General features: G+C 50.3%; 10 protein-coding genes across 10 annotated transcripts, besides 1 other annotated feature; 4 read left to right on the top strand and 6 right to left on the bottom strand.

Moving 5' to 3' along the window:
- Positions 1-1,604: 1,604 nt before the first annotated feature.
- Positions 1,605-1,951, bottom strand: PENARI_c006G00686 (uncharacterized protein; the record flags this gene model as incomplete). Its single annotated transcript, XM_022630121.1, has 2 exons — positions 1,605-1,838; positions 1,901-1,951. The coding sequence occupies 2 exons, from the start codon at positions 1,949-1,951 to the stop codon at positions 1,605-1,607; spliced, it is 285 nt and encodes a 94-aa protein (XP_022489555.1).
- Positions 1,952-2,197: 246 nt separating this feature from the next.
- PENARI_c006G05739 (glycosyl hydrolase family 79 C-terminal domain-containing protein) lies at positions 2,198-3,951 on the bottom strand (the record flags this gene model as incomplete). Its single annotated transcript, XM_022630352.1, has 3 exons — positions 2,198-3,032; positions 3,102-3,626; positions 3,674-3,951. 3 exons carry the CDS (start codon positions 3,949-3,951, stop codon positions 2,198-2,200), a joined length of 1,638 nt encoding a protein of 545 aa, XP_022489756.1.
- A 1,166-nt stretch (positions 3,952-5,117) lies between these two features.
- PENARI_c006G10513 (uncharacterized protein) lies at positions 5,118-6,275 on the top strand (the record flags this gene model as incomplete). Its single annotated transcript, XM_022630588.1, has 1 exon — positions 5,118-6,275. The coding sequence occupies one exon, from the start codon at positions 5,118-5,120 to the stop codon at positions 6,273-6,275; it is 1,158 nt and encodes a 385-aa protein (XP_022489954.1).
- A 769-nt stretch (positions 6,276-7,044) lies between these two features.
- Positions 7,045-11,080, bottom strand: PENARI_c006G08323 (cohesin subunit SMC1; the record flags this gene model as incomplete). Its single annotated transcript, XM_022630483.1, has 6 exons — positions 7,045-7,062; positions 7,129-7,495; positions 7,544-7,851; positions 7,903-10,858; positions 10,909-11,002; positions 11,050-11,080. 6 exons carry the CDS (start codon positions 11,078-11,080, stop codon positions 7,045-7,047), a joined length of 3,774 nt encoding a protein of 1,257 aa, XP_022489538.1.
- A 382-nt stretch (positions 11,081-11,462) lies between these two features.
- On the bottom strand, positions 11,463-12,338 carry PENARI_c006G09199 (uncharacterized protein; the record flags this gene model as incomplete). The annotated part of the gene is made up of 1 exon (XM_022630527.1): positions 11,463-12,338. One exon carries the CDS (start codon positions 12,336-12,338, stop codon positions 11,463-11,465), a length of 876 nt encoding a protein of 291 aa, XP_022489524.1.
- Positions 12,339-12,773: 435 nt separating this feature from the next.
- pdx1 (uncharacterized protein) lies at positions 12,774-13,773 on the top strand (the record flags this gene model as incomplete). The annotated part of the gene is made up of 2 exons (XM_022630318.1): positions 12,774-12,852; positions 12,983-13,773. The coding sequence occupies 2 exons, from the start codon at positions 12,774-12,776 to the stop codon at positions 13,771-13,773; spliced, it is 870 nt and encodes a 289-aa protein (XP_022489946.1).
- An 818-nt stretch (positions 13,774-14,591) lies between these two features.
- PENARI_c006G10617 (uncharacterized protein) lies at positions 14,592-14,788 on the top strand (the record flags this gene model as incomplete). Its single annotated transcript, XM_022630590.1, has 2 exons — positions 14,592-14,695; positions 14,758-14,788. 2 exons carry the CDS (start codon positions 14,592-14,594, stop codon positions 14,786-14,788), a joined length of 135 nt encoding a protein of 44 aa, XP_022489781.1.
- Positions 14,789-16,312: 1,524 nt separating this feature from the next.
- PENARI_c006G02051 (uncharacterized protein) lies at positions 16,313-18,306 on the bottom strand (the record flags this gene model as incomplete). Its single annotated transcript, XM_022630182.1, has 7 exons — positions 16,313-16,437; positions 16,507-16,588; positions 16,643-17,017; positions 17,088-17,166; positions 17,244-17,775; positions 17,854-18,033; positions 18,099-18,306. The coding sequence occupies 7 exons, from the start codon at positions 18,304-18,306 to the stop codon at positions 16,313-16,315; spliced, it is 1,581 nt and encodes a 526-aa protein (XP_022489924.1).
- Positions 18,307-18,946: 640 nt separating this feature from the next.
- PENARI_c006G02937 (fungal specific transcription factor domain-containing protein) lies at positions 18,947-20,765 on the top strand (the record flags this gene model as incomplete). Its single annotated transcript, XM_022630230.1, has 4 exons — positions 18,947-19,011; positions 19,116-20,009; positions 20,074-20,533; positions 20,607-20,765. 4 exons carry the CDS (start codon positions 18,947-18,949, stop codon positions 20,763-20,765), a joined length of 1,578 nt encoding a protein of 525 aa, XP_022489557.1.
- A 59-nt stretch (positions 20,766-20,824) lies between these two features.
- PENARI_c006G07857 (glycoside hydrolase family 1 protein) lies at positions 20,825-22,441 on the bottom strand (the record flags this gene model as incomplete). Its single annotated transcript, XM_022630461.1, has 2 exons — positions 20,825-20,955; positions 21,064-22,441. 2 exons carry the CDS (start codon positions 22,439-22,441, stop codon positions 20,825-20,827), a joined length of 1,509 nt encoding a protein of 502 aa, XP_022489874.1.
- A 1,047-nt stretch (positions 22,442-23,488) lies between these two features.
- Positions 23,489-23,498: a sequence feature (Short protein (PENARI_c006G03249, OGE54556.1) was converted to a misc_feature.).
- The last annotated feature ends 32 nt before the right edge of the window (positions 23,499-23,530 follow it).

The following is a 23,530-nucleotide window of genomic DNA, read 5'->3' as shown; positions in this document are numbered from 1 at the left end:
TCGAACTTGAGCTTATTTCCAACACGCACGGAAGCCAACCCTTCGTTCCCGGCATGCGGGTTCCAAATACGATGTAAGTCGGGATGGGGCCTGGCTTACAGGATGTTCTGTGATTCCCGCTCGTTTCTTTTTTACTGGATTTTCTTGGCGGCTTCCTCGAACTCCTTGTTTTTCAACATTGTTTGTCTACTAGTTTGAGGCGTTGTACTCACGCTAGCATGGTCTTCCCCAGGAGTACTCGGCCAATATTGCAAATTCTTCTTACTCTCCTGCGGCATCGTGCAGATGCCGACGTGGCAACCCGGGGCTAGGGTCACCACATTTTGTGAACTGATTGTCGTTTGAATCGATAAACAAAGGATATTCGAAGTTAGTTCCTGTCCACCATTAGGATGGGTTCCTCGCTCCCGGATCGACAGTGTAACTGTCCTGGGAGTGGGGGATTGCGGATCGCAAACTCAGAATCGATTGTCGCCGGTTTGCACAAAGGACAGTGCTCCCTTGGATATCGACGCGTTGTGCCTTCCCTGGAGTATGCTCTGTATACCCAACATTTCAAAGGGGTGATTATCTGGCGACGCCACCAACATGCCGGCCTATGGCGAACAAAAGCCACATGTAACAAAGACCCAATTTAGTCATTGATTGTTGTACTTCTCCACCGTCTCTTTATATTATACTGTAGTTTTTGCTTCTTTATTCCACTATCACGCAGCCACTATTGCCATCTGCACTGGCCCACACAAACACGGAAAATTTAACCGATTCTTATGATTTGATAACTCAAGGCGCATTCTATCGCGAAATACCCATGGTAGCCCCGCTTTGGATAGTCAAGAGGTGAGAACACGATTAAGAACAAGAGTCGAGTGCGCACTATAATCTCCTGAATTAGGGGGGCCGAAAATATGGCGTTTAGACTTTTTACCGGTCAGCCTGACGGCTTGTTACCTGTGTCTTCTGACATCTGCAGAACTATTGGGTAGTCCGTATTCACGTCTCCTCATCAGGCAGCCTCATTTTTGGGCAAGGCAAAACAGACAAATATCAGAAGAAGAAACAGCAAAAGCAAAAACAAAAACAAAACGAAACAGGAAAAAAAAGCAACACAAGTTCCACGCAGTCAATACACAGCGTACATTGCAGTACATTGCTTGTGAAGCAAAGCAACACCATTATGTGCAATCCGTACTATTGTCTGAGCTGCATTGGCCTCGAACTTTGTAAGCCAAAAAAGCAGCAAAAAACAAGGAACAAAAAAAGCCCTGTAGTAAGTGGCGCAAGAAAAGCCATGCGTCCCTTGCGTTGAAGTGCGGGGTGGAGCACAACACTTGGGCACCCAACAGATGAGTTGATGAACAGCGGGATCTGGAGACGCAGAGCCCCCAGCTTTAGGTCTGCAGTAACGAATCACTGTCTGTGATTGTCTACTGTTACCATATATGTACTGTTGCACTGCACATCTGCGCATCCCGCCTATCTGTCAGGGATGACCTTCTTCGAAGGACCGAAGCACCGGAGTCCCCGTTCTCTGGTCAATTAGGGACTGCACTATGTGCTTGACCGCGGATAGGGCCTTCCGGACCCCGGTTTCTGACATTCCGTTACCTTTGCAAGCTTGATGCATATGGCGGGATCCTAGCACCAGGATAGAAGTGCAGGAGGCGTGCATGTTTGGAACTCTGACCTCTAACTGTGAATTTGGTGTCAAAGCTCTCAGGGCTTGTGAGTTTGATGGTGTTGATTTGAGTGACGTCCGGAGTCCGCGGATGGTAGCGGTTGGTAGCGGTGACTATGGAGTACCTGGACGTGGAATCCACATGGCGATGTTGCTGCTCCTCACCGTAACTACAGTAAGGTCGGGATTCTAAAAGTCGTCCAGGGACAGAGTACTAGGTACTTTAATCCATTGTAGGCTTCCAGATGCCTCGTTCTCGTTACCCTCGGCCATAGTTGCTCTCTTGTGAGGCGCTAGCTCAGACATCGCCACTTTCAAGGATACTCCTTTAATAGCAGATCCCGAACTTGCTCTGGGGCATTGTATATGGAGATAAGGATCCAGATCCCAAATATAGAACTCAATCTTAGTTCTGATCTATGTACATATGTAAGACAGGATGAGTCAAGTCTAGGCACAAGTGGAGCTATTCTGACTCGCTTGGGGTTTATCTCCGCTAGGACAGATCCCTTGTTGGACCTAAAGATTGATCATCGCACCACTAGAATAAGGTACCTCAATCTCAATCATCCCTTTCTTGCTCACAGACAGCGATTCACCAATCGTGACATTGGACTGCCGCACAGGCTTCCCGCCCTGGAGTTCATAGTTATATGACCAGCCGTCCCAGGTGATACCTGTAATGGCGTCGCTGCCATTTGCAATAAGCCTTTGGACGGATAACGATTTTGCCAAGGTTGCAGGGATCTGGAACGAGTACTTTGCCACAGGACGCTGCGTCGAGTCTGAAGGCGAATCCGATAGCGAATCCGAGTCCGAGTCCGAATCGGAGGTCGTGTAGTTGTATTCTTGCAGATTGACCACAGCAATCCTGGCCAGATGACCGTTCACATATGCCGCGTAAGCAGCCTCTGTCTCTTCCGATAGGGGGAGATTGACAACCTGTACATCGTCGCTCTCCTTGTTGCTCTTTAGCATTGCGGCGACCATTGCGTTACCGTAGTAGGGCGCCTTGGTTCCTATGGTTGTCTTGTTAGTTTGGACAGGCTGCCAGGATGCGTAGCGGTAGTCGGTGCCCTGGTGCATATGTGTTCGCTGGATGCTTTGTGATGCGCAATAGAGATTGAAGTCCACGACCCAGAGTGCGGCACCGAATGAGTTTGATAGTCCCGGTTTGCCTTGATGGTAAAGTGAATTTGTCTCGCCAAGAATGTAGGGAATATCCTTGGTCAAGCCTTGTGTATTGAGCTCTTGGGAAAGCTTGGCGTGTTGGTCGACGCTGTGTGTGGTTGAGGTATGGTTCATAAGGGTGTGGCGGAGGGTGACACCTGGTTGGTCTGCACCGCCGATGTAGCTAGACGATTGTTAGATATCTTTACAAGAGAAATTCACACTCTATATGATTAGGGAGGCGTGTTCATACTTGTGCATGGAGTTCAAACCAACATTGTGGTCCGTATCAAGCCCGCTTTGCCAGGTCTTGAGCGGGTCCAGACTGTTTTTTGTACCTGCAAATGACGGCGCAAGATACTTGTACTCAGCATCCGTCGCCATTTCAGGGCAACTCTTCTTGAGCTGACGCTTGATTACTTGTGCCTTGGCCAACCATTCTGTCACATAGTCACTCTCAGTCCAGCTCGTAGGTCGTACACTGTTCGGTCTGGTTGTCTTGAAAAGATCTGGCTCGTTTCCGATCTCCCAGTATGCCAGCTTTCCGTTTTTAAGTGCTTTGCATGCCAGTGGCACGGTGGCAATGAGATTATCCATGCCCGCAGTGCCATTCTTGCCCATATTGAAGCCGTGACTAAATTTGACGCCGGGCAAAGTCGAGTATGACTCGAAGTATGAGGGTCCATATGAGATGATAGATGGATAATCTTCAGACACAGCTGGGACATATGTTCCTTGGATTCCTGTTTTCAGATCCGGATCGTACAAGGCAAGGTCCCTGCGATGATGTTAACAATGGCGATATCTATGTCTCGGATCACATACTGAGTGTTTCCACCAACGCGAATATGTGGCTTTCCACCTTGGAGCTTACCAAGATTGTCGAGCAGGCTCTTTGAGAACTTGTTCGGCAGGGAGGAGTTGCCAGCGAAGTCGGGGAAAGAAGAGAATTCGATCGAGAATGATACGAATGGATTCAAGATGGCAGCTCCAGCTGTTTGAGGAACACGTCCACTAACAGCAATAATGGGTGAAGCATCTCGCTCAACATTTGTGGGCACTGCCGCCACAATGGTGGCTCCTAAAAGTAGATCAAGAAACATAGCCCTGTGGTATAGGTGATATACCGCCAATGCAAAGTGTATCCTATTCTGTAAACAAGTTTCGCCTCTTGAACTTCCTGTAAACCAAAAAAACGGATGGTGTTTTGAGGGGTATATATACTGTATATCCTCAACCGTCAGAAGGTTATTGAATTTGGTTCTTCAATTGCCGCTTGGCGACAGGCATAATGTTTGCGGCGGGACATGCCGACTTCAAGACAGGCCATTGGAGTATTATCTACCTAAATCTCGGTTATATGATAATTTCTCCGGATTGTCAATGCGGGGGTTGCATCTGAAGTTGTGGAGAGCCGATCGTCGCACTGGCAGCGTCAGGGGTCGGCAATTGAACATCATTTATGGATGTGATCGTCGCATATAAGGGAATTATTCGCCATTTCAAAATACTAGAGTTTCGAGGGTTATATAAGTAGGCGCGTAGAGGTAAGAAGGGCCTAAGACCCCGAGATGAACATCCATGGACTGGAGCATGCAATCTCGTAGCTTCACATTCCTACAATTAGATCCTGCTCTTGCATCGGTGCTAATCAAAGCACTCAAATTGTTTGTGTCGAGTTGAGCATTGCTAGCGTTGTTCTCGGCAGTTCTATCCCAGATCTGTCGATCTATATAGTCCGGAGATCAGATCGTGAACAACGGGGATATCTAATTCTTTTCTACAGGTCTTCCTGACTATGCAGATTAATCTTTACTTTAATCTATGCCCATGTTAATTAAGTGACCCCAAGATCAGCCATGACCAGAGATATTTCTATCAAGCATCTTACGATTATCGCTCATCTCACTTGCTCTCATCACTTTGCCCACCCATAGCAAACGGCATTTGCCATTTTCGTATTTCAACTGCTTGCTTTCTCAAGCATCACCTTTCTTCCTTCAACACGCTTCAACCCTTTGACTAACTCTCTTGTCTGCGTCGCATCTCGAACGAAGCATATCTGTAAGATCGATATCCCATTCAGTTCTTGGCTCACTTGCTCTGGTTTTGCAAATGCAAGAGCAGCTGACCTTCTTTTACTTCTTCCGACTTCCTCTTGAATATTTATTTCCTTCTTGCATCCATCCACACCTTCTGTCTTCTTCATCACTCACACTCTCGTACCCAGTTTCAAACCCTCACATCATCCATCAGTGTCACAGCAAAGATGGCACAGACTTACCTCTCGAACCTCCATATGGAGAGGTTCATCTCGGAATTCGAGCAGAATCCCACCCACGAAACCATGGAGGTCATGGTGTCTGCCTTGCTGGTTTACGCTTTTGACTCGGAAGCCAAGTGGGCGATGAACTACAAGCCTGACCCTACCGGTGACGGCTCCTACTACTTTGCCATGCAGTTGGATGGTGGCAAGAAGATTCTCCACGCCATAGTCAAGGTCGTCTCTACCGCTGAGCACGTCTCTGAGGACTGGGATTTGCCCATCACTCCTCTCGCGGTAGCTCCTCTTCCCAATGAGCGTTGCTGGGCCATCCTCTTCCAGGGGATGACCATGAGGCTCTATGAATACCACCGTGACCAGCCTGCTGGAGCTCGACTCCTCATTTGTGACTTCAAAGTTGACGGAAAGAAGACTGATACCCTGCATATCCGCGACAACTGCCGCCAGGTGAACAGTGTTCTCTTCCAGATTCCCGAGCAGCACCCCAAGCCTCTCAGTGGTGCTTTCTTGCAGCTTCAGGCTAAGGCTTTGGAGATTAATGCTGCTAAGGGCAAGCATGTTGATGACGAGTCTCCTGAGGTCGAGTCTGAGGGTGAGAAGGCTGCGGGTGAGGTCCAGCTTATGAACGGTGCTTCTGCTGGTGTCAAGCCCACTCCCCTGTCCACCGTCTATTCCGCCTTCATGCCTTCTATTATTCCCGCTCCGGCTGTGAATACCAACACCCAGCCCAATATCTTGCAGAGTGTCCAGTACACTGTTCAGCCTACCGTTCAGCCCGTTGTCAAGCCTGCTGCTACCGCGTTTAAGCCTGGTGCTCCCACCCTGAAGCCTGCTGCCAGTTCCGCTCTCAAGCCTGGTGCTCCCGCTTTTAATCCTGCTGCCTATGCCACTGCTAAGATTGGCACACTCAGGCCTATTCCTAGTCTCGCCGAGAAGACCAGCACCCAGCCCAAGGTCCAGCCCACTTCCAAGCCCGCTGTTAAGCCTGCCGTTAGTCCCGCTATCAAGACCAACACCAAGCCCAAGGTTCAGGCTGCTGTGACTCTAGCCCCTTCCGTTGATCTCATGACCTTTGCGGACTTGAACGTTGGTACCGAAAGCAAGGCCAATGGTCGTGCCGCTCCAGCTCCCAGTTTGATCTGAGGATCGCATTCATACAAACTTCATGAGTGTCTTACCATACTCATGCATCAAATCTGCCGTGAACCTTTCTTTTTCTTTTTTCCTAATGAGTGCGCCTTACAACAATGAGAAAACAACAAACACCAAAAAAAAGTCGGGTCTTGGACTTCGACACCGTTCCTGCGGGGACAGTTGCTTTCAATTTTTTGCAGAACACAGAGGGAGAGGAAAGCCTCAGGCTTCAATTCTGCAAGTGGTCATGGTTCTTTATGACGCGCTTGGGATCCTGGGACGTTGCAAAATGGTAATTTTTTGGATTATGGGGAGTTATCTAGCCGAACATAATCGAACGCAGTCCATGGCATCTCTGCTTTAGTCAAGACATCATCTAGACCATGTAAATATCCATTGAGGTTGAACAGAGTACCAAATAGTTGATGGGACGACGGTTATAGAGCATGCCCAGGTTTTTATATAGATCTACTGATATCATCAGCACCACAGGAGCTATGGGTTGATACGAAGTGTGGCCAGTAAGCGACGAACCGTAGAGATAAGAGTATGAGCAGGGAACTGATGGGAACAAAAAAAAGAACAATACGGAACTGGTATCAATTAACTGCCTCGTCAATAGAAAGAAATGCCAGGCTAGACAATTCCGGATTCTCAGCAATTGACTCCGGTAAAAACAGGGAAACACTCCAGCTAGACTTAATAATCTACAAATGAAGAAAGAAATCTCAAAGCAAAGGGTTATCACTAAAATCCGCATATATCCCATCTAGAGGACTTAGGTGTACTTTCGAAGCTGTGAAAAATAGTTGTCAGTATGATGGAATATACGGAAGGGTATGTGCAAAGGAAAGAAACTCACATCAAGTGTCAACGATTTGCTGCTGTTCTCAACCTGATCCCTGTAGATACCGACGAGCGCCTCACTGTTCTGGAATAGACCTGTCTTCAGACTGATCACGATGAACTGCATGCCAGGTGCAGCGTGGTCATGGATATAGTTGGCAATGCGGGCAACGTTGGTGTTGTCGAGGGCTGCGTCAACCTCGTCTAGTACGAAGAAGGGCGAAGGCTGGTACGAGTGGATAGCGAAGAGCAGAGCGAGCGCGGCCATGGTCTTTTCACCACCGGAAAGGTGCTCCATGTCTCGGAAACGTTTGAGCGGAGGCATGGCGTGGTATTTGATGCCGTCAAGGTAGGGCTCATCCGAGTCCTCAATATCCAGGTAACTGTAAATTGTTAGTAAAGATACACAACTAAGGCGGGGAAAAACTTACGCTTGTCCACCTAGCGGGTAGTTGGCACTGCGTGTGAGTTCACGGTAGATCGGGCCAATCTGCTCGGAAATGTGCGCAAAGGCCTTGTTGAACAGATCGGAACGCTGCTTCATCACGGACTCGAACTCATCCTTGGCCTTTCGTGCAGACCTCCGGGCATCTTCGAAGTCCTTTTCGGTGCTTCGAAGCTTGTTCTCGACACTCTCAAGACGTTCCATAGCACGGGCATTGGGTGCCATCTTGTCAAGCTCACTGTTGAGAACACGGACCTTCTCGAGTAGTTCATCCTCGAGCTTGTCATCAGCCTCCTATAGAACAGTTAGAATTAGAAATTAAACGTGGTTATGATTTGTGCATACCTCTTTGAGACTCTCTCCAAGAGATTCGAAGTCAACTTCAATGCCATAATCGTGCACCATAGGAGCATCGTCCAGCCCGTCAGCCTCATCCACATCCATTGCATCGGGATCCGCGGCTTGCACAAGGTCATCGATAGGAAGCTTGTCCAGGGCGCTTGAAGAGTCGGTCAAAGGAATATCAATATCCTCAAGTTTGCAGCGGCGCAGAAGAGCATAACGACTAGATGAGTTCCTCTGGATCTCCGCTTCGAGTGCGTTAACATTCTTCAATGCCGCCTCAACGTGCTTGCTGCGCTTCTGGAGTTCGCGCCTCTGCTCGGTCAATTTCTCTGCGGATTGGGCGTAGATATTCTTCTGCTCCTCGAGAGCCTCCCGGAGGAGTTCAAGTTCGGCATTGAACTCATCAAGCTGGTTACGAATTTCCTGCTGCTGGATTTGAAGCTCTTCGATCAGGCTCTGGTCACGCTCGTACTGGGCCTTGAGGTTATTGATTCGGTCCTCGGTTGCCTGGATACGCTGCTTCTCGAAGCTGAGCTGGTTCTCAATGCGACTCTTCTGTGTGGTGAATTGCAACTTCTTCTGCGCAGCTTCTTCTTGCATGGAGCCCTGTTGGGCTTCGTATTCCCGGATATCATCGTATCCTAGACGCTTGCAGAACTTGCGGTAGACCTCATCCTCCACTGTGCTGACAGAAGCCTGGGACGCCTCGATAATTTTATCGAGCTCGTCAAGGTTCTCCTTCCGCTCGGTATACTTAGGGCGCAGGTCCTCCATTTGTTGCTTGGTGAAATCCAGCTGGCTGCGCTTGCTCTGAAGGTTCCTCTCAAGGCCCTTTAATTCCTCACGGGAGTAAGAAAGACGCTGCTCAAGGCCGACAAGCTCACCCTGTATATTTTCCTCCTCGGAGCCCCGACGGTGACTCTTGGGGAGGTTTCCGAGATCGCTCATTAATTTTTCCTTCAACTTATACAGATTTTCAACCTCGGAATCTTCCCAGCGCTTGGAGTTTTGCTGAAGACCACGTCCACCAGTCATGAGACCACCCTTGTGAATGACGGTACCATCCAGGGTGACCGCCTTGGCATCGACATTCTTTTCGTAGCAGAGATACTTGGCCGTGGCCAGGTCATCGCATACAATAGAATTTCCGCAGGCATAAATAATCGCTCGGGAAACCGATTCGTCGTAGTCGACAGTCTCAATCGCAGGACGCATACCCCGGTGCATGCCCTTCAGGTTGGAGTTGAATGCCTTGACTTGGATAGTCTCGAGTGGGATGAAAGTAGCCTGTCCTGCGCGTTGGTCACGCAGATGTTGAATGCACTCTTTGGCGGTCTTCTCGTTGTCAACGACGATGGCGTCAAAGTGTCGACCCAGCACAGTGCTGACCGCATCGGAGTATTTCTTCTGCTTTGGTCGGCAGAGGTCGCTAACGCGGCCTTTGACACCGGGGAAAATGCGCTTCAGGGTCGAAATCAATTCCTTGGCCCGGACCTCGCGCTCGGTCTGCTTCTTGCCATCGTCGGCTTCAAGCAGTTTCCTCAATACGACCTGGAGCTTTTCCTCTAGCTCGGTGCGCATTTGCGAGACCTTCAAACGTTCTGAGGTCAACGCATTCAGCTCCTTCTTCTTGCGGTCGATGTCCTTGGAGGTCGCTGTGATTGTGTCGTTGAGCGAAGACTTGCGCTCGCCCATGTTCTGCGCCTCGGATTCGAAAGACTTCAGCTGCCACTCAGTGTTTTCAAACTTGCCCTTCAAACTGTTGACAGCTTCAGCTTCCGTCTTTCTCTGACGGCGGAGGTTGTCAAGGTTCAAAGAATCTGCAGATGAACGTCGATTGACCTCTTCTCTGAGCTTGTGGTACTCCTGTTGATCGGCTTCGCTCAATTGGCCGCCCTTCTTGCTCATTGTCTTCTGCCATTCGGCTTCCCATTGAGCCTGGGCCTTTTCAACAAGTTTGAGATCCTTCTCGAGGTGCTTGCGGTTGTTGGATTGGGATGTGCGTTCCTTGCCAATTTCCTCAATCTTCGAAGCGTATCTTTCGACCTTCTTCTGGGTGATATCGATTTTCTCGTCAACAGGAACAAGCGAGTTGTTGAGCTCTTCAATTTCATGCTCCTTCTTGGTGATGTTTTTCTCGGCCTTTCCCACATCCCTACCAACTCGAGCATGATCCTTTTTGGCGTCTTCAACGTTCTTTTCGTACTTCTCGACACCGCGGCGGTATTCCTTAAGCTCATCCTGGTATTTCTGGATATCAGCGCTAGAATCGTCAATCAAGCGCTGGAAGTGGAATAGCTTCCATAGGATATGAGTGATGATAGCCTGGTCGCGTTCTTCGGCCTTTTTGGCGTAGTTTTCGGCTTCTCGCTTCTGCTCCTGGTACTGTTTAACCTCGGAGTTGATGCCTCGCCGACGATTGAGCTGAACGGTTTGCTGCTCTGCGGCTTCCTCCGCCTCGGCCTTGAACTTCTCGTAGTCAGCCTTGTGCTCCAGACTGCCAGAGATCTGCTCAATCAACCGCGTAAGATCGCGAGGAGACTGAGACGCAATGGCCTCAACATCACCCTGGAACACAAGGAAGTTGCGCGCCTTGATCAAGATGTTCTCCTCCTCGAGAGCCTCGTTGTATTGCTGGGCGGATACGATCCGGGTGTTGATGCGATATTCGCTGACACCTTGGCTGGTGATAGATCGGCGCCATTGCTGCTCCTCGCCCGCATCGTCTTCATAGACTGCCATAACCCAAGCGGTCTTCGGATCATTGACCCCAGCGTTCTGGGTGGAATCCATATTGTCCTGGTCCTCCTCTTGCTCGGCATCCTCGCCTTCAGCGGCTGGCTCTCCATCGACTTTGGATGTGCGCAGGACACGACCACGGTAGACGAGATCGCGGAGGTTGGTCGATCGCAAATGGGACGACTTGATTCCTAGAACGAACGAGATGGCATCCATCCTATTGCGTGTCAGCACACGTTTCTTCAAATAAGGCCGAGAAGTACTCACGAATTCGACTTGCCAGACCCGTTCGGTCCGATAATTGACGTGAAATATGCATCTCCGAATAGGAGCACATGGTGTCCCTTGTAGGACTTGAAATCTGACAAAGTTAGCTCATGTTCGCGGCGCACTTTCGGTGTTACGTACTGAAAAGCTCCAAGCGAATGAGTTTTCCCATCTTGCCGGCCGCTTCCCTGAGGGAGCCACGCAGTGAGGAATTCAAGCAGAGCTCTGCAACTGTTAGTGCGGGAGATTGACGTGTGGGCAAAGATGGTTGGGAGGGGCGCGATAACGGGGAGACCGCGTCCATCGACGCGCCGGAGCATCACGTGGATCACAACTTTATTTGCGACAAGTCTAGTACAACCCAACTAAAACAATATGAGACTATAGGTCTTGAGCAATGCATTTATGGTGATTCAATTTTATATACTGTTTGATAGTGGTACAAATGCTGCGCTGTTGCCCATCAGGAAGGGCCAAAATGATGTACAAAAAGGGATATCAAAGCTGTGCTAATGGCCTTCGTATCGCTTCAAGGCAGACATCCAACGATTAGATCAACGCTGCAATGGCATCTTCATGTTCACGATACGGCCAAAGTTCAAGAGCTCATCCGAGACATAGCCATTGGAGTCGACACGGAACTGGGTCTTGCGGCCAGCAACCTGCACGACAATAAAGTCCTCGTTCGTGAAGACCTGGCGCAGGGACTGAAAGATCTGCCAGCCCATGTAGCTCAGCTTCTTTGCTGGGGACTTGAAGAACTTGATTTCTTCTTGAATCCCACGGCCAAGTCTCACTTTTTCCATCTCAAACCGCTGAGCAGCTTCCGCAGAGACGGTGATCTGGCGCTTGAAGAAAATCTCACCAGGGCTCACCTCAACCCGATAGGGCTTTTTGAAAGGTGCCATGCTTTGAACCGTGAAGAGCACACGCATCTGGCCATTGGATTTGACCGCTTTGATGCTTTTGACCAGAGAGCCTGTCCGGGCGATGAACACGGTACCCATGACACTCATCACAACACAGATACCACCGAACAAAGCCTTTTGCCAGTACGGACGAGGAACCAGAGGATCCCGGAAGACCTCGTTCGAGTTGTAGAGCGAATAGGCGAAACAGAACCCGGCCAATCCGTACGCGGTCAGTTTATATGTGCGATGGGAAGGAGCCTGGAACAAAACCATCTCCCCTTGGTGTAATACCTTCGCTTCCAGCTTTGCTAGGGCGCGAGGGTCTCTGTTACCCCCGGAGCTGTGTCCGGCCGATGTCCACGGGGAATCAACGGTTCTGCGGACTCCTTTGGCCGAGTGAGACGCACTTGAATTGAAGTAACGCCATGCTGAGCCCGATTTCGTTTGTAAGCCCGGCCGTGCTGGTTGTCCAAGGCACTGGCGGCATAGTACGCGGAAGGTAGGTGGTCTGACCGACATCACTGTGTTGGGCCTATGCATAACGTTAATAAAGCCATGACAACAACACAGCGCGTAGCCATTTGAGCGCAGAGCGCCAATGCAATGACAAAATCAAGTAACTTACCAAGACAAGAATCAATTGACCGTTGTTCTCCTCGGAAAGCCCCGACACGTCGAAAGCAGCCGCAGCGGCAGAAAAATGTTCCCGTCCCGGCCGCCGGTGAAGCTCCCAACGCCCTCAACACCTCCGGCCTGCAATCGCTTTCGTGACCAGACTCTCAAACTCGAACAAATTGAACCTCCGGACTTTGCGCGCCTCTCCGTGGTGGTGGGCTCTTGGTTGATCCTGCTCGTTTCGAAAGCTTCCGCGGCGAGTTGCGACACCGGTTGGAGATCTCCATCCGCAACACCTCCACCAAACTTCCAAACCCCTCCAGGTTCCTTTTATACACAATGGCAGCCCGGATCACAGTCGGCCAAGTTCCGGCCATGTTTGCCCGTCGCCAGCCCAAGGTGTTCGGTATCAGCAAGCGTGAGTTTCCCGTGCACAGAAGCAATATTCTTTCCGCGAAAGAAAGCCGCTCTCCATTCGGCTGGATTCTTTGACCGGACTGCTTGCTATACAATACATGAGACCAATTCGAACTAATTATTGTCTCTAGGCTTCCAATCTACCGCTCCCACAACCCAGAACCCCGCCTATCCGCTCTACCCCTCGGTCGCCCAGCTCCTCCGTGAAAAGGGCATCTCCAAGGACGATGTCTCCAAGATCCCAGCATCCGGACCCAAGGGCCGTCTTCTCAAGGGTGATGTCCTCGCCTACCTCGGGCAGATCGCGTCGGACTACCCATCAACCCAGGCCTCAACCCTGGCCAAGCTCGCCCACCTCGACTTGAGCAACATCAAGATCGCCCCGGCCCCTGCACCAGCCGCGCCAGCCCCAGTAGAGAAGGAAGTCGTCGCCGCGCCCCCTCCCATGACTTCAGTCGCTATCTCCGTCTCCCTCGCAGCCGTGCTTTCCGCCCAGAAGAAGATCCAGGACAACCTGGGCGTCACAGTCCCTCTGTCCCGCTTCCTGGCCGCAGCCACCGACCTCGCCAACGACGAACTCCCCCGCGTTGGCTCCAACCGCTCCGCTGATGAGCTCTTCGATGAACTTCTCGGCGCTGAGCCTATCAACACCTCTCGCGGTGACTACATCCCCGAGCTGAACGCCTTCGAGGCTCCCAAGACTCTCTCCCAGCCCAAGCCTGTCGAGGAGGATCTGATTGACTTCCTCAGCGCTAATTCCGTTAAGAAGTCTGCCCCCTCAGCTCCCGTTGAGCGTTTGGCCGAGGCTGCTGCCAATGTCTTCAGCCTGACCGTTCCGGCTGGTGAGGAGGTGCGCGCCAAGGCATTCTTGGAGCGTATCAAGTCTCTTCTCTCGGTGGAGCCTGCCCGTCTGGTTCTATAGATTTTTGTTTGTTATTTAAATCCCCCCTTTTCGAGCTTTTTCGTTTGTTGTTCGTCATCTGGGCCCCTAAAAGTGGGCCAGGGCTCATCCATGAATGTATTCAGTGTAGCATAGTTAATCGGATATTGACTTGGATTTACATTACTTGGCTATATGTGCCTATGTATACAGGATAATTTCCGTCAGTGTTTTTTATACCTGTGCTAGTGTCACTTTTAGGCGTTCCAGCTCTAGCTCATTGTGTAGAAGCATGGGAACCGTGTTGGCCGATAGAGATAAGACCGGAAGTTTATGGCTGATATACGCACAGAAAGTTAAGGACGGTAGAGCGGTAATAAATGACACCAGGGTATTTGAATGTCTAGTTATCCGTGCAACCGAGTGACAGTTGACTGGACATGTCAAGCCGATCGGCAAGGTCACTGATATATCTTCATATCCCGAGAAGTTCATTCAAGGTTGGAAGAGTAGTCTATGTGACTACTTTCATTAGAAAAAACCTCAAGATAAGGTGAAGGACAGCTCGATGCACAGTATCCAAACTTCGGGCAGACAGGCACACCTCTATGTGATCAGAACGATAATCGACCAAATGAAGTATAAATATGTCGTTTAGGTCTTAGCCAAAAAAGGCCATCACAGTCAAAGCTTCCAACCCTTCAAAGAGCAATTATGTGGACGTCTTTTATACTTGCATGTGCAGCATGCGCCAATATTGATGTAGCTGCAAACAAACATGACAACCTCACACTTACAATGGTCAGAGCACCACTCCCAACTGGCTATTGCCGATATAAAGCTACAGCTGAACGGGCATAATGCCAAACTTGAAGTCATCCACCGACCAAGGCATCAAATACATGCACGAAGCCAACGAGAACGGGGCAAACTGGATTCTCTTTCCAGAGCTATGGTTCCCAAGGTAAGTCAAATGATATACAGGCAAGATATAAGTCAACGCTAATGATAATATCTCCTCCGTAGATTTCCCAAGGGATCAGGAAACAACAACTGAACTGCACAGTATTCACTGATCACAGATGCAGAAGGTGAAGTTGGAGGAGTTGATGCACAGAGAGATGATATATACATAATTGGAGACACACATGAAGCAGCGGCGATTTCGGAGAGAATGGGGAGTAACACCGCATGGAAAGGAGCAGTTTTCTTGGAGGAAATAGTTGTCTCGCCAGGCGCTCTCGGAGTATCGTCGTAGGGTTCAAAGGGAGGTAGGAGGTGGGTCCGGAATAGATCAGTGCAGGGCGGGCGGTAAGTACCCCTGTAACTGCATGGTCCCAAACAAGTGACGCACGCATGCGTCTGACACTTGACATTACTTGAAAGAGCCGATTCAAAAAGATCTCCTGGAGACAAGTGAAACAAAAGAAGATCCAAAAAAAAACATACAACAGTAAGGATTCGCTAGTGGTCACCCACCTAACTACTAACTTACCGGCGTGTGGCTTAAGTACGGCTGAGCGGACGGGAAGCCCTGTTCTCCACACCCTGTGGTCGTATGTACTATTGTTAGTATAGAAGGGATATGTAAACTACTAGTCTAATCATAAGGGATCGTCTAATTATTACTCTGTATTCTGTAACCATACTGGCGTCTCTAACTTAGCATGTCAAAACCTAGGGAATCAGGCATCAGGCCAACCCTGCCAAGCATCCGGGATCACATCCCCGCGGTGGACATCTTTTACGCTCACGTCTCTATATGTACCTTCGTTAACAGCCAGTGACACCCCTTGTTCGAAATAGCTGGGCAGATCATATTTAGCTCTATAGATAGGATGAATCTTGCTGGAATAACTTCTATTACTGAAAGATACCCTCATTCTAGTCTATGGAATGGAGACTCTCAGCTCTCAATGGGACGGTGGGAGTTTTGGAGACAACGACTACGATGGATCAGTGAACGGGATGAACTGAAGGAACGGACACGGCACGACGCTCAGATGATAGAGCAACTGATGCATATTATTGAGCAAGAGCGCCGGGAACAAGTTCTAATAATTAAGGCCGGTCCTTAGTCGTCAATACTCTCAATAATAGTAGTATCTGTTTGCCTGGCTTCTATAAGCTGCGACCTCTATAGAAGAACAACGGCACTGCTTACTATGCACTGCGTGAGCACAGTAAGAGACTTTCGTCGGCTTACATAGGTAGACCGAATACTGCCCTGAAACACTACAGATACAAGCTTGAGCTCTGCGAAAACTGCAGATTATAGGGTTAGCTAGGGTAAGGGGCCCAAAGAATTACAAGAGAATCGGCTCAAATAGACAAGAAGCTTAGGCTATAGCTGTGCATATGAGCTTAGTACACGAAACTTTATAAAATACATACGGTAGACGGTTCGTTTAAACTGACTTCCAAGTTGACGTAAATATTGTCCTTCACAAAACTCTCTTGCTATGGCGACTTCCTCAAGTTCTCTTCCAGGTGCGACAGTATAAGACGACATGCTAAAAGTATGCTTCAATGCATTATAGGTGCATGATCCACGAAAGAATAGAAGAAGACAGTCCTCTATCTACGGGCGGACATTTGACCTTGCTACCCCAGCTTTGACCTCTACCACTGTGTCGATGTGGCTGACGGTTTGTTTCTCATCATCTTGGATCTTTTGGTGGGCCCCTGCCTCTGGGCCATCAAAGACTGTGGACAAAGGAGTTAGTGGACTCCGCGGTAGAAGAATAATTGCCAGGAGTTGAGTAGTTTACTTACTGTATGAAATTTCCTCAAGAGTCGGCCCCTTAGTCTCGGGATACAGGAAGAAGATGATAGTTGTCTCAACAACCAGCCAGACCTTCCACAAGTTAGCTTGGGTGGTCTCAACAATGTGTATACTAAGTATACGTACCACATAGACCAAGTAGAACTTCCACTGGAGGGCATCCATACCAATGGGGTTAACAAAGGAATTAAACGCAGAGCTGCCGCGGGTAAAGAATTGCAAAACAGCCACCCCCTTGGCACGGTGGACGAAAGGGAATACTTCGGTAATATAGGTGTAAGTTAATGGCTGCATAATGCTATACGACGACGTATATAGGAAGATCATGACGATAACGGCTGCGGCTGCAGAGTGTGATGCATGTTGGGCATAGCCAGCGCTGACACCAGTCCAGATGGAGAATAAGGCAGTCATGCCGATGAAGGCTGTTAAGAATTGGGTACGACGGGGTATGAAACGGGTCAAGAAGGCACTTCCGGTGGCGCAGAGCCAGAACCAACACTTTTGAGAAGAAAGGGGGTCAGCAAATACCATCTTCCAAGGAAGCGCAGCTTCGTTAAGGTAAGTTTACCGAGAGAGATAGGTTGATGATGTTCTGAGTCCTCTTATCCTTAACACCAACAGTTGTCAAGACCTTGGCTAGATAGTAGCTGAAGAAATTAACCGTCAGCACCGCTTGTAGACATCTCGTTCTGCCCGTGGAGAATAATCAAGGAAGTAGACGCACGAAACGAGGCCGTTGCCAGACCACTGAGTAAAGATACCAACACAGAGAGCAATGAGGGACCTCTTTCTGTTTCCGGGAGTCTGAAGGAGTTCAATCCAGCGCGACTTTGAGTTTTCAATTTCCATCTTGAGCTGTGCGGATATTTCGTGGAACTCGGCCATGACGAATGCAGAGTTGCGGTCTCCTTCACCATGGTACTTGACAAGGACGTCGAAAGCTTCCTCGCTCCGATCCTTAGATAAGAGCCATCGCGGGGATTCAGGAATGAACCAGATGAAGATGATCTGGAGGATCGACGGAGCAGCCTGTACGATCGAGGGGATGCGCCAGCCCCAGTCATTGGGCATAGTGTAGGTGCCGAGCGTTACGCCAGCAGCCATGATGGAGCCAATGAACCAGGACGTGTTGAAGAGACCAGTGATAACGGCGCGCTCCCGAGGGTAGGTCAGCTCGGCCAAGAGTTGCGAGGCGCCTGAGACAGCGAAAGGGATGCCGGTGCCAAGTATCAACCTGGATGCAAGAAACATGCCAACTGTCGCTGAGATCAGCCAGCGCTCGCTGCCAAAAATACAAACACAAGGCGCAGAGGACAGAGTGAAACGAAACTAACCATTCTGAGAAGCAGACTGTAGAATGACACCGATGATGAGGATGACGGAACCGAACGTGATGCTATGCTTGCGGCCAAACTTGTCGTTGAAAAATGGGACAATAGGCAGGGTGATGAGGCCTCCGAGGTTATACGACGCGTTGAGTACACCGAGAAGAGCGCCACTAGGGGTATTGAAGTCTAGCACCTCATTCGTTAGCTACAAGAGCCCGTTGTCGGGGCTGTAAACTCGAAGTTGGATTTACACGACTGCCAGGAGGCAACTGCCTGTAGGCCATTGAGAACGGAGCCGTCGTAGCCAGTCGTCATTTCGACACCAAGCGCTGCGGGGACGAGGCAGAAATAGAGGAATCGGAGGTTGGGCTTCCGGTACCAGGGCACCGTATCGGCCTCGAGCAGGCGGATGACCTCGGACTGGTCTGCGAGCTGCTTTGCGTCGGATTGCGAATGCATCATCAACAATTGCTTACGAGCTGATGCCAAGTATGGAGGCTGTTATTCCAGACGATTGTCGGATGCTGGCTAGCTGCAAGGCCAGAATATGAATAGAAAAGTTTAGTGGAAAGGGAAGCGGCGGATTACGACGTTTAAGTACCGGGGTGTGCATCGTGCATCTCGTCTCCCCAGATTATAGAGCCCTACCATAGCTCATGATCAACCAGATCGCACCCCGGGGGGAGCGGAGATGCTGTTCTCCACTGCTCTCCACTGCGCTAGACGAAGGGGTGAGCTTGAAAGCGGGGAATCAGAAGCCGGAACTGGGTCAGGGAAACTATATCAACAGTCTGGGGAAGCATAGTCCGGCGGGAAGCGAATGAAGTAGACCTCGCGGAGGTTAAGGGTGTTAGCTATCGGAGAATTTGAAAGATCCGGGGCTTCTGGAGTGTAGTGCGAGAAACCTCCGGAACCCATGACCATCCATTGGCGGCGATTTTAGGCTGAATAGCACGGCGCCGGGGGGATTTACTGCCCTGTAGCCACTAGCGGAGAATTATTGCGCAACTGCCGGCTCGGAGGAAAAGCCCTCCACTTTCTCAACTATATCCCAACGATCTATAGGGCGTATACGCGTATCTGTCAGTCATGCCACCCCATGGCCCTGGGCCAGAGCACTATTCCCATCGAGCCTGTGATCGCTGCCGGCAAAAAAAGGCTAAGGTGCGTTGAGCCGGCGAAACCAGAAACGAGCCCGTGGTATCCTGCTAACGCGGCGAAACACCCCAGTGCGACTCGATAGACTACTCGTGTACTGGCTGCCGTAGAACCGGTCAAGGCTGCACCTTTGGCATTCCCCCGGGCAAGCGAGGGCCCAAGGGAAAGATTAGGCGCCGTAATATCGTCAACGTCCAAAAAGGCGCCAGTCAACAATGTCACAATCCGCTCGACGCGACTCGGTCGTCGGTGTCTATTGTTTCGCCTCCTGTCCACGCAGGCCAGTCATTTCCCGATTCCCCAGCCGCGGCTGCGCTATCCCCGCTATATCCTCATCGTCTGACACCTCTCGAACGATGCGGGCTTCTCGCCGACGCCGTCGCCCAGGCTTCCTCGTCTTTGACGTCGCTCGAAGGGGTGGTCCGAGAGTGCACCGATCTCTTTTTTCGGTACATCTTTCCCTTCAGCATGTCGGTGCACGAACGTAGCTTTCGCGGCTTGCTGAACCAGTACTTCGGCACATCGCCGCCTGGCGCCACTCTAACCGAGTCCGCATTCACTCTCATCACTGCAGTATGCGCGAAGGTTTGTTTCTTTGTGCCCTCGGACCTGTTTCCGGCTGGCGACCACCTTGCCGAGACGTTCCTTGAGGCCTCGCGCAGTTGTCTTGCTAGTTATGCCGAAGTCGACTTGCAGAATCCCTGTGCCGACTCCATAACCGTCCGGTACCTCCACTCCAACTGCCTGCACACCTGCGCGAGGTCGGTGCTCTCGTGGCACGTCTTTGGCGAGGCCGTTCGGCTGGTCCAGCGAATGCGCCTCCATGATGAAGACTCATATGCCTCGTTGCCCCTGATCGAGGCGAACATGCGTCGCAACGCCTTTTGGATGGTATACACGGGGGACAAGTCGTTAGCAGTGCTCCGGTCCATGCCTATCACAATCTCCAACTATTCGTTCGAGAACCCCATCACAACGGCCTATCCAACGAGCGAGCAAAACGAGTGCGTCAAACGGTCCCGGTTCAGGTCAGCATGTGGGCGGCTTGTAAACTGATTCCAGCGACAGGTTAATCGTAGGCTCTAACGCCGGCATACGGCTCTGGCAGTGCGCAGCAGACGTGTTGCTGCGCATGAGAATGATCAAAAATAGTCAGATTCCCGACCCAGACCTGCCGTACCCACGCTTGACACCAGCCGACCATCGCACTCTGAGCGACGACTACGTTCGTTTTGCAACCTGTATCGACGACCTACCACCGTATCTTCTCCCAGACAGTGCCGCGCTGTCTGCGGGCGATGTGGATAGCACACACCACAAATTTGCGGCTCAAATAGTTGACCTACAGATAACATATCACAGCCTAAAGATGCATCTTACGCGAAGCTTAGAAGAGATGGGGTACTTCTCTTGGGTCGGAGGGTATAAGGAGATGCTCGTGCTCAGGAAGACCGAGATTGCGCGCGACATGGTTCGGTTCTTGCAAGCCGTACCCTTCTGGACCCTGCAGATCAATGGAGAGCCTTGTGTGCGTGAGCGCCTGACCCTGGAACTTGTGTGACATGGCATAGAAAGGACTAATATTTATCTTCTAAAACTAGGCTGAAAAGGTCCGCCTGGTCAGCGTGAGCTTGCTCCCTATAATCCAGGAGCCTTCGCCACTTGCAGCCAGGGCCCGCCGCGACTTCACAGTACTCCTCGATATCTTATCTCAACTTGATTCCAAGGCGTCAGATGCTCTGCGTCTTGAATTGTCATAGCGTGACTGTAACTCTGAATAGGAAATTGTGATAATGACAAGTGGTATTGTCGCTGTACTCTATGGCTGGCCCTTCCTACGCGTCTTGAAGGTCTCCTGCAGGTAGTAAGCCGACTTCTTCGGGGTTCTCTTCAAAGTATTGAAATCCACATGGACAATGCCGTAACGTGGGCCGTAGCCGGAAGACCATTCTATGAGGTAAACTAGTCAGCACTCGGGAGGCTTACGGTGCAGCCAGCAATGGCCCGGCAGGAAGAAGGGGAAGGAGGGTGGGCGAGAGAGAGATTGAGTATGCTCACCGAAATTGTCCATCAGGGACCAGACGTAGTAGCCTTCAACGTTGACGCCGTCCTCGTAGATAGCCTGGGAGATAGAGTCTAGGTACAGACCCAAGTACCTCTGTCGGAATTGGTCATCCATTGCAATCTTGACATCGGCCTCACCAGGGCATGGGCAGCCATTCTCTGTCACGAGGATAGGGAGGTGATAACGTTTCCAGACCCAGTTGAGCAACTTTCGGAATCCGCCAGGCGCGATCCTCAACCACGGCATACTTGATGCCGGCCCGATCTCCTCGCCTTTGCTGTTCACAGCTGATTCTTCAATCTTCCTCGTCCAATCGTCCTCCGCTGGGGGCGTCGTGAGCTGACGAGCAAATTTGGTCGAATAGTGGTTCATGCCATAGAAGGCATTGATTGAACAGGTGGCCTTGAGGAGCTCGAGATCCTCGAGTGTGAAGCTCGGCAGCCGCGCACCAAGGTATTCTTTCATTGATGCCGGGTAATCTTTGCCTAGGAAGATAGGGTCGCCAAACCAGCCAATATAGAATTCAAGCCGGACCTGAGCAGCGTCTATATCAGCTTGCTTAGATTCATCATGAGCCTCATAGAAGTGACCATTGAGGACAATGGAAATCTTGCCATTCTGGGACGGCTGGAACTCTTTGGCGTATATCTGGACCACCGAGGCATGGGATAGGATGAGAGTATGTCCGACCCGCCAAGGTTCCGTCTTGGTATCCGTAGAAGCCTCGAGACAGTGACCGGGAGCAAGGCTGCCATTGAGGTGTCCGAAGATGGAAATAATATAAGGTTCGTTGAAGGTGACCCAGGATTGTACGCGGTCACCGAAGCGGGTGAAACACAAGCGCGCATATCGCTCGTAATCAGCCCTGAATTCAGTCGTATTCAGGAACGCCTTGTACCGGTCATACAAGGCCTGGGGCACATCCCAGTGATAGAGGGTGACTGAAGGCGTGATACCATGGGCCAAGAGGCAATCGATGAGGCGGTTATAGAAGCAGATGCCAAGTTCGTTGACTGGATCATTGCGACCGCCCAAGGGAATGACACGAGACCAGGCGATAGAGAAGCGATAGGTGTCCATGCCCAGCGACTTCATAAGCTTCACATCTTCATCAAACTGGTGATAGTGATCGCATGTCACGTCCGCGTTCTCACCATTGGTGCGCGAAGGCTCGAGATGTGAGTATGTATCCCAAATTGACTTGCCCTTGCTATCCTGGGCAGCAGCCCCCTCAACCTGATAGGCTGCTGTGGCGGCACCCCAGACAAAGTTTGCCGGGAGCTTGAGGTTCTCGACTGGGATGTCAGACCCTGTGAGCGAGCTGATGGTGGTCTGGTCGGCTTGAGCCCACATGTCTGCCTCTTGCGACATGATGACAGCTCTATTCTCAGGAGCCCTGAGCAGCAGAGTTGGGTGTAGATTGATGATGTAAAAGATTTGATGGGAGAAGCAGGACAACAGGCTCGGGATGCCACAGTGATGCGGGCTAGATGTGAGGCTTTTGTACCTTTAGATCGGTAAAAACCAAGGTCGTAGGATCCAAAGGTTGATTTTGGTTGACTAAGGGACTGTCCGGAAAGTTTTGAAGCTGTGCTCGAAAATAACCTCCGATCCAAACCTCCGAGTGGGATAACCCGGAGAAATACCCATTTTTTAGCTTTAGCGGGAGTTTTGGCGAATACAGCTTCCGCGGAAGTTTTAGGTCCTTTTATGTTCTTAGCGCACCCTAGCTAAGACCAATTATGGTGGACGCATGATTTTCTTGCGGGCTTGAACCTGGACTGGGCTGTGGATTCTATCTACTCTTCTTGCCCACCTCGAAAGGTGTCAATGACGGTTGAGGAAAAATTGTTGTAGTCTTACGTACCTTATTGGCTATGAACCTTCAGGTTAAAGAGTTGAGAAGTGCGTGACAGGCGCTTAAATACGCGCTGCCTGTAACGCCAAAAAGCAGCAATTTTCACAAGCTCACTCTTGCAGTACCATGGTGCTGGTGCCTGCACTCATTGTTCCTGACTGCAGACCTCTGCAGCCTCAAGTGTCAAGAGTCAAGAGTTGCGTTTGTTGTAGTGTTCACTGATAAATCTAAAACTGCCATTAACTCCATGAAGGAGGTCCACTATACACGTGGGTGAGACATGTGGATCCGTTGGTCAAGCCCCATAAATAGTGGATCTCTCCCCACTGATGGGAGATCAGCTCTAAACAATCTATATAACATTGTCATACAGACCTCTCTATACATCATAACTCTCAACAATATATATGTGCCTGGGCCGAGTGCATGTTCCGGTTAATCAAGTAACATTGGCTCATTAGTACTCTAATGTTGTTTGAAAATTACTAAGGGTATCAAGGCTAAGAGCGATGATGATTTCTATGTGGCTTAGTGATTTTTATCGATAAAAACACCTCACAATGGCTGAATGTTCTCTGCCAGTCTACCTACTTTAGCTTGTT

This window comes from Penicillium arizonense, assembly GCF_001773325.1.
Source record: "Penicillium arizonense strain CBS 141311 chromosome Unknown PENARI_contig006, whole genome shotgun sequence".
Taxonomy (NCBI): Eukaryota; Fungi; Ascomycota; class Eurotiomycetes; order Eurotiales; family Aspergillaceae; genus Penicillium; species Penicillium arizonense.
This window is presented reverse-complemented; position numbering and strand designations above follow the sequence as displayed.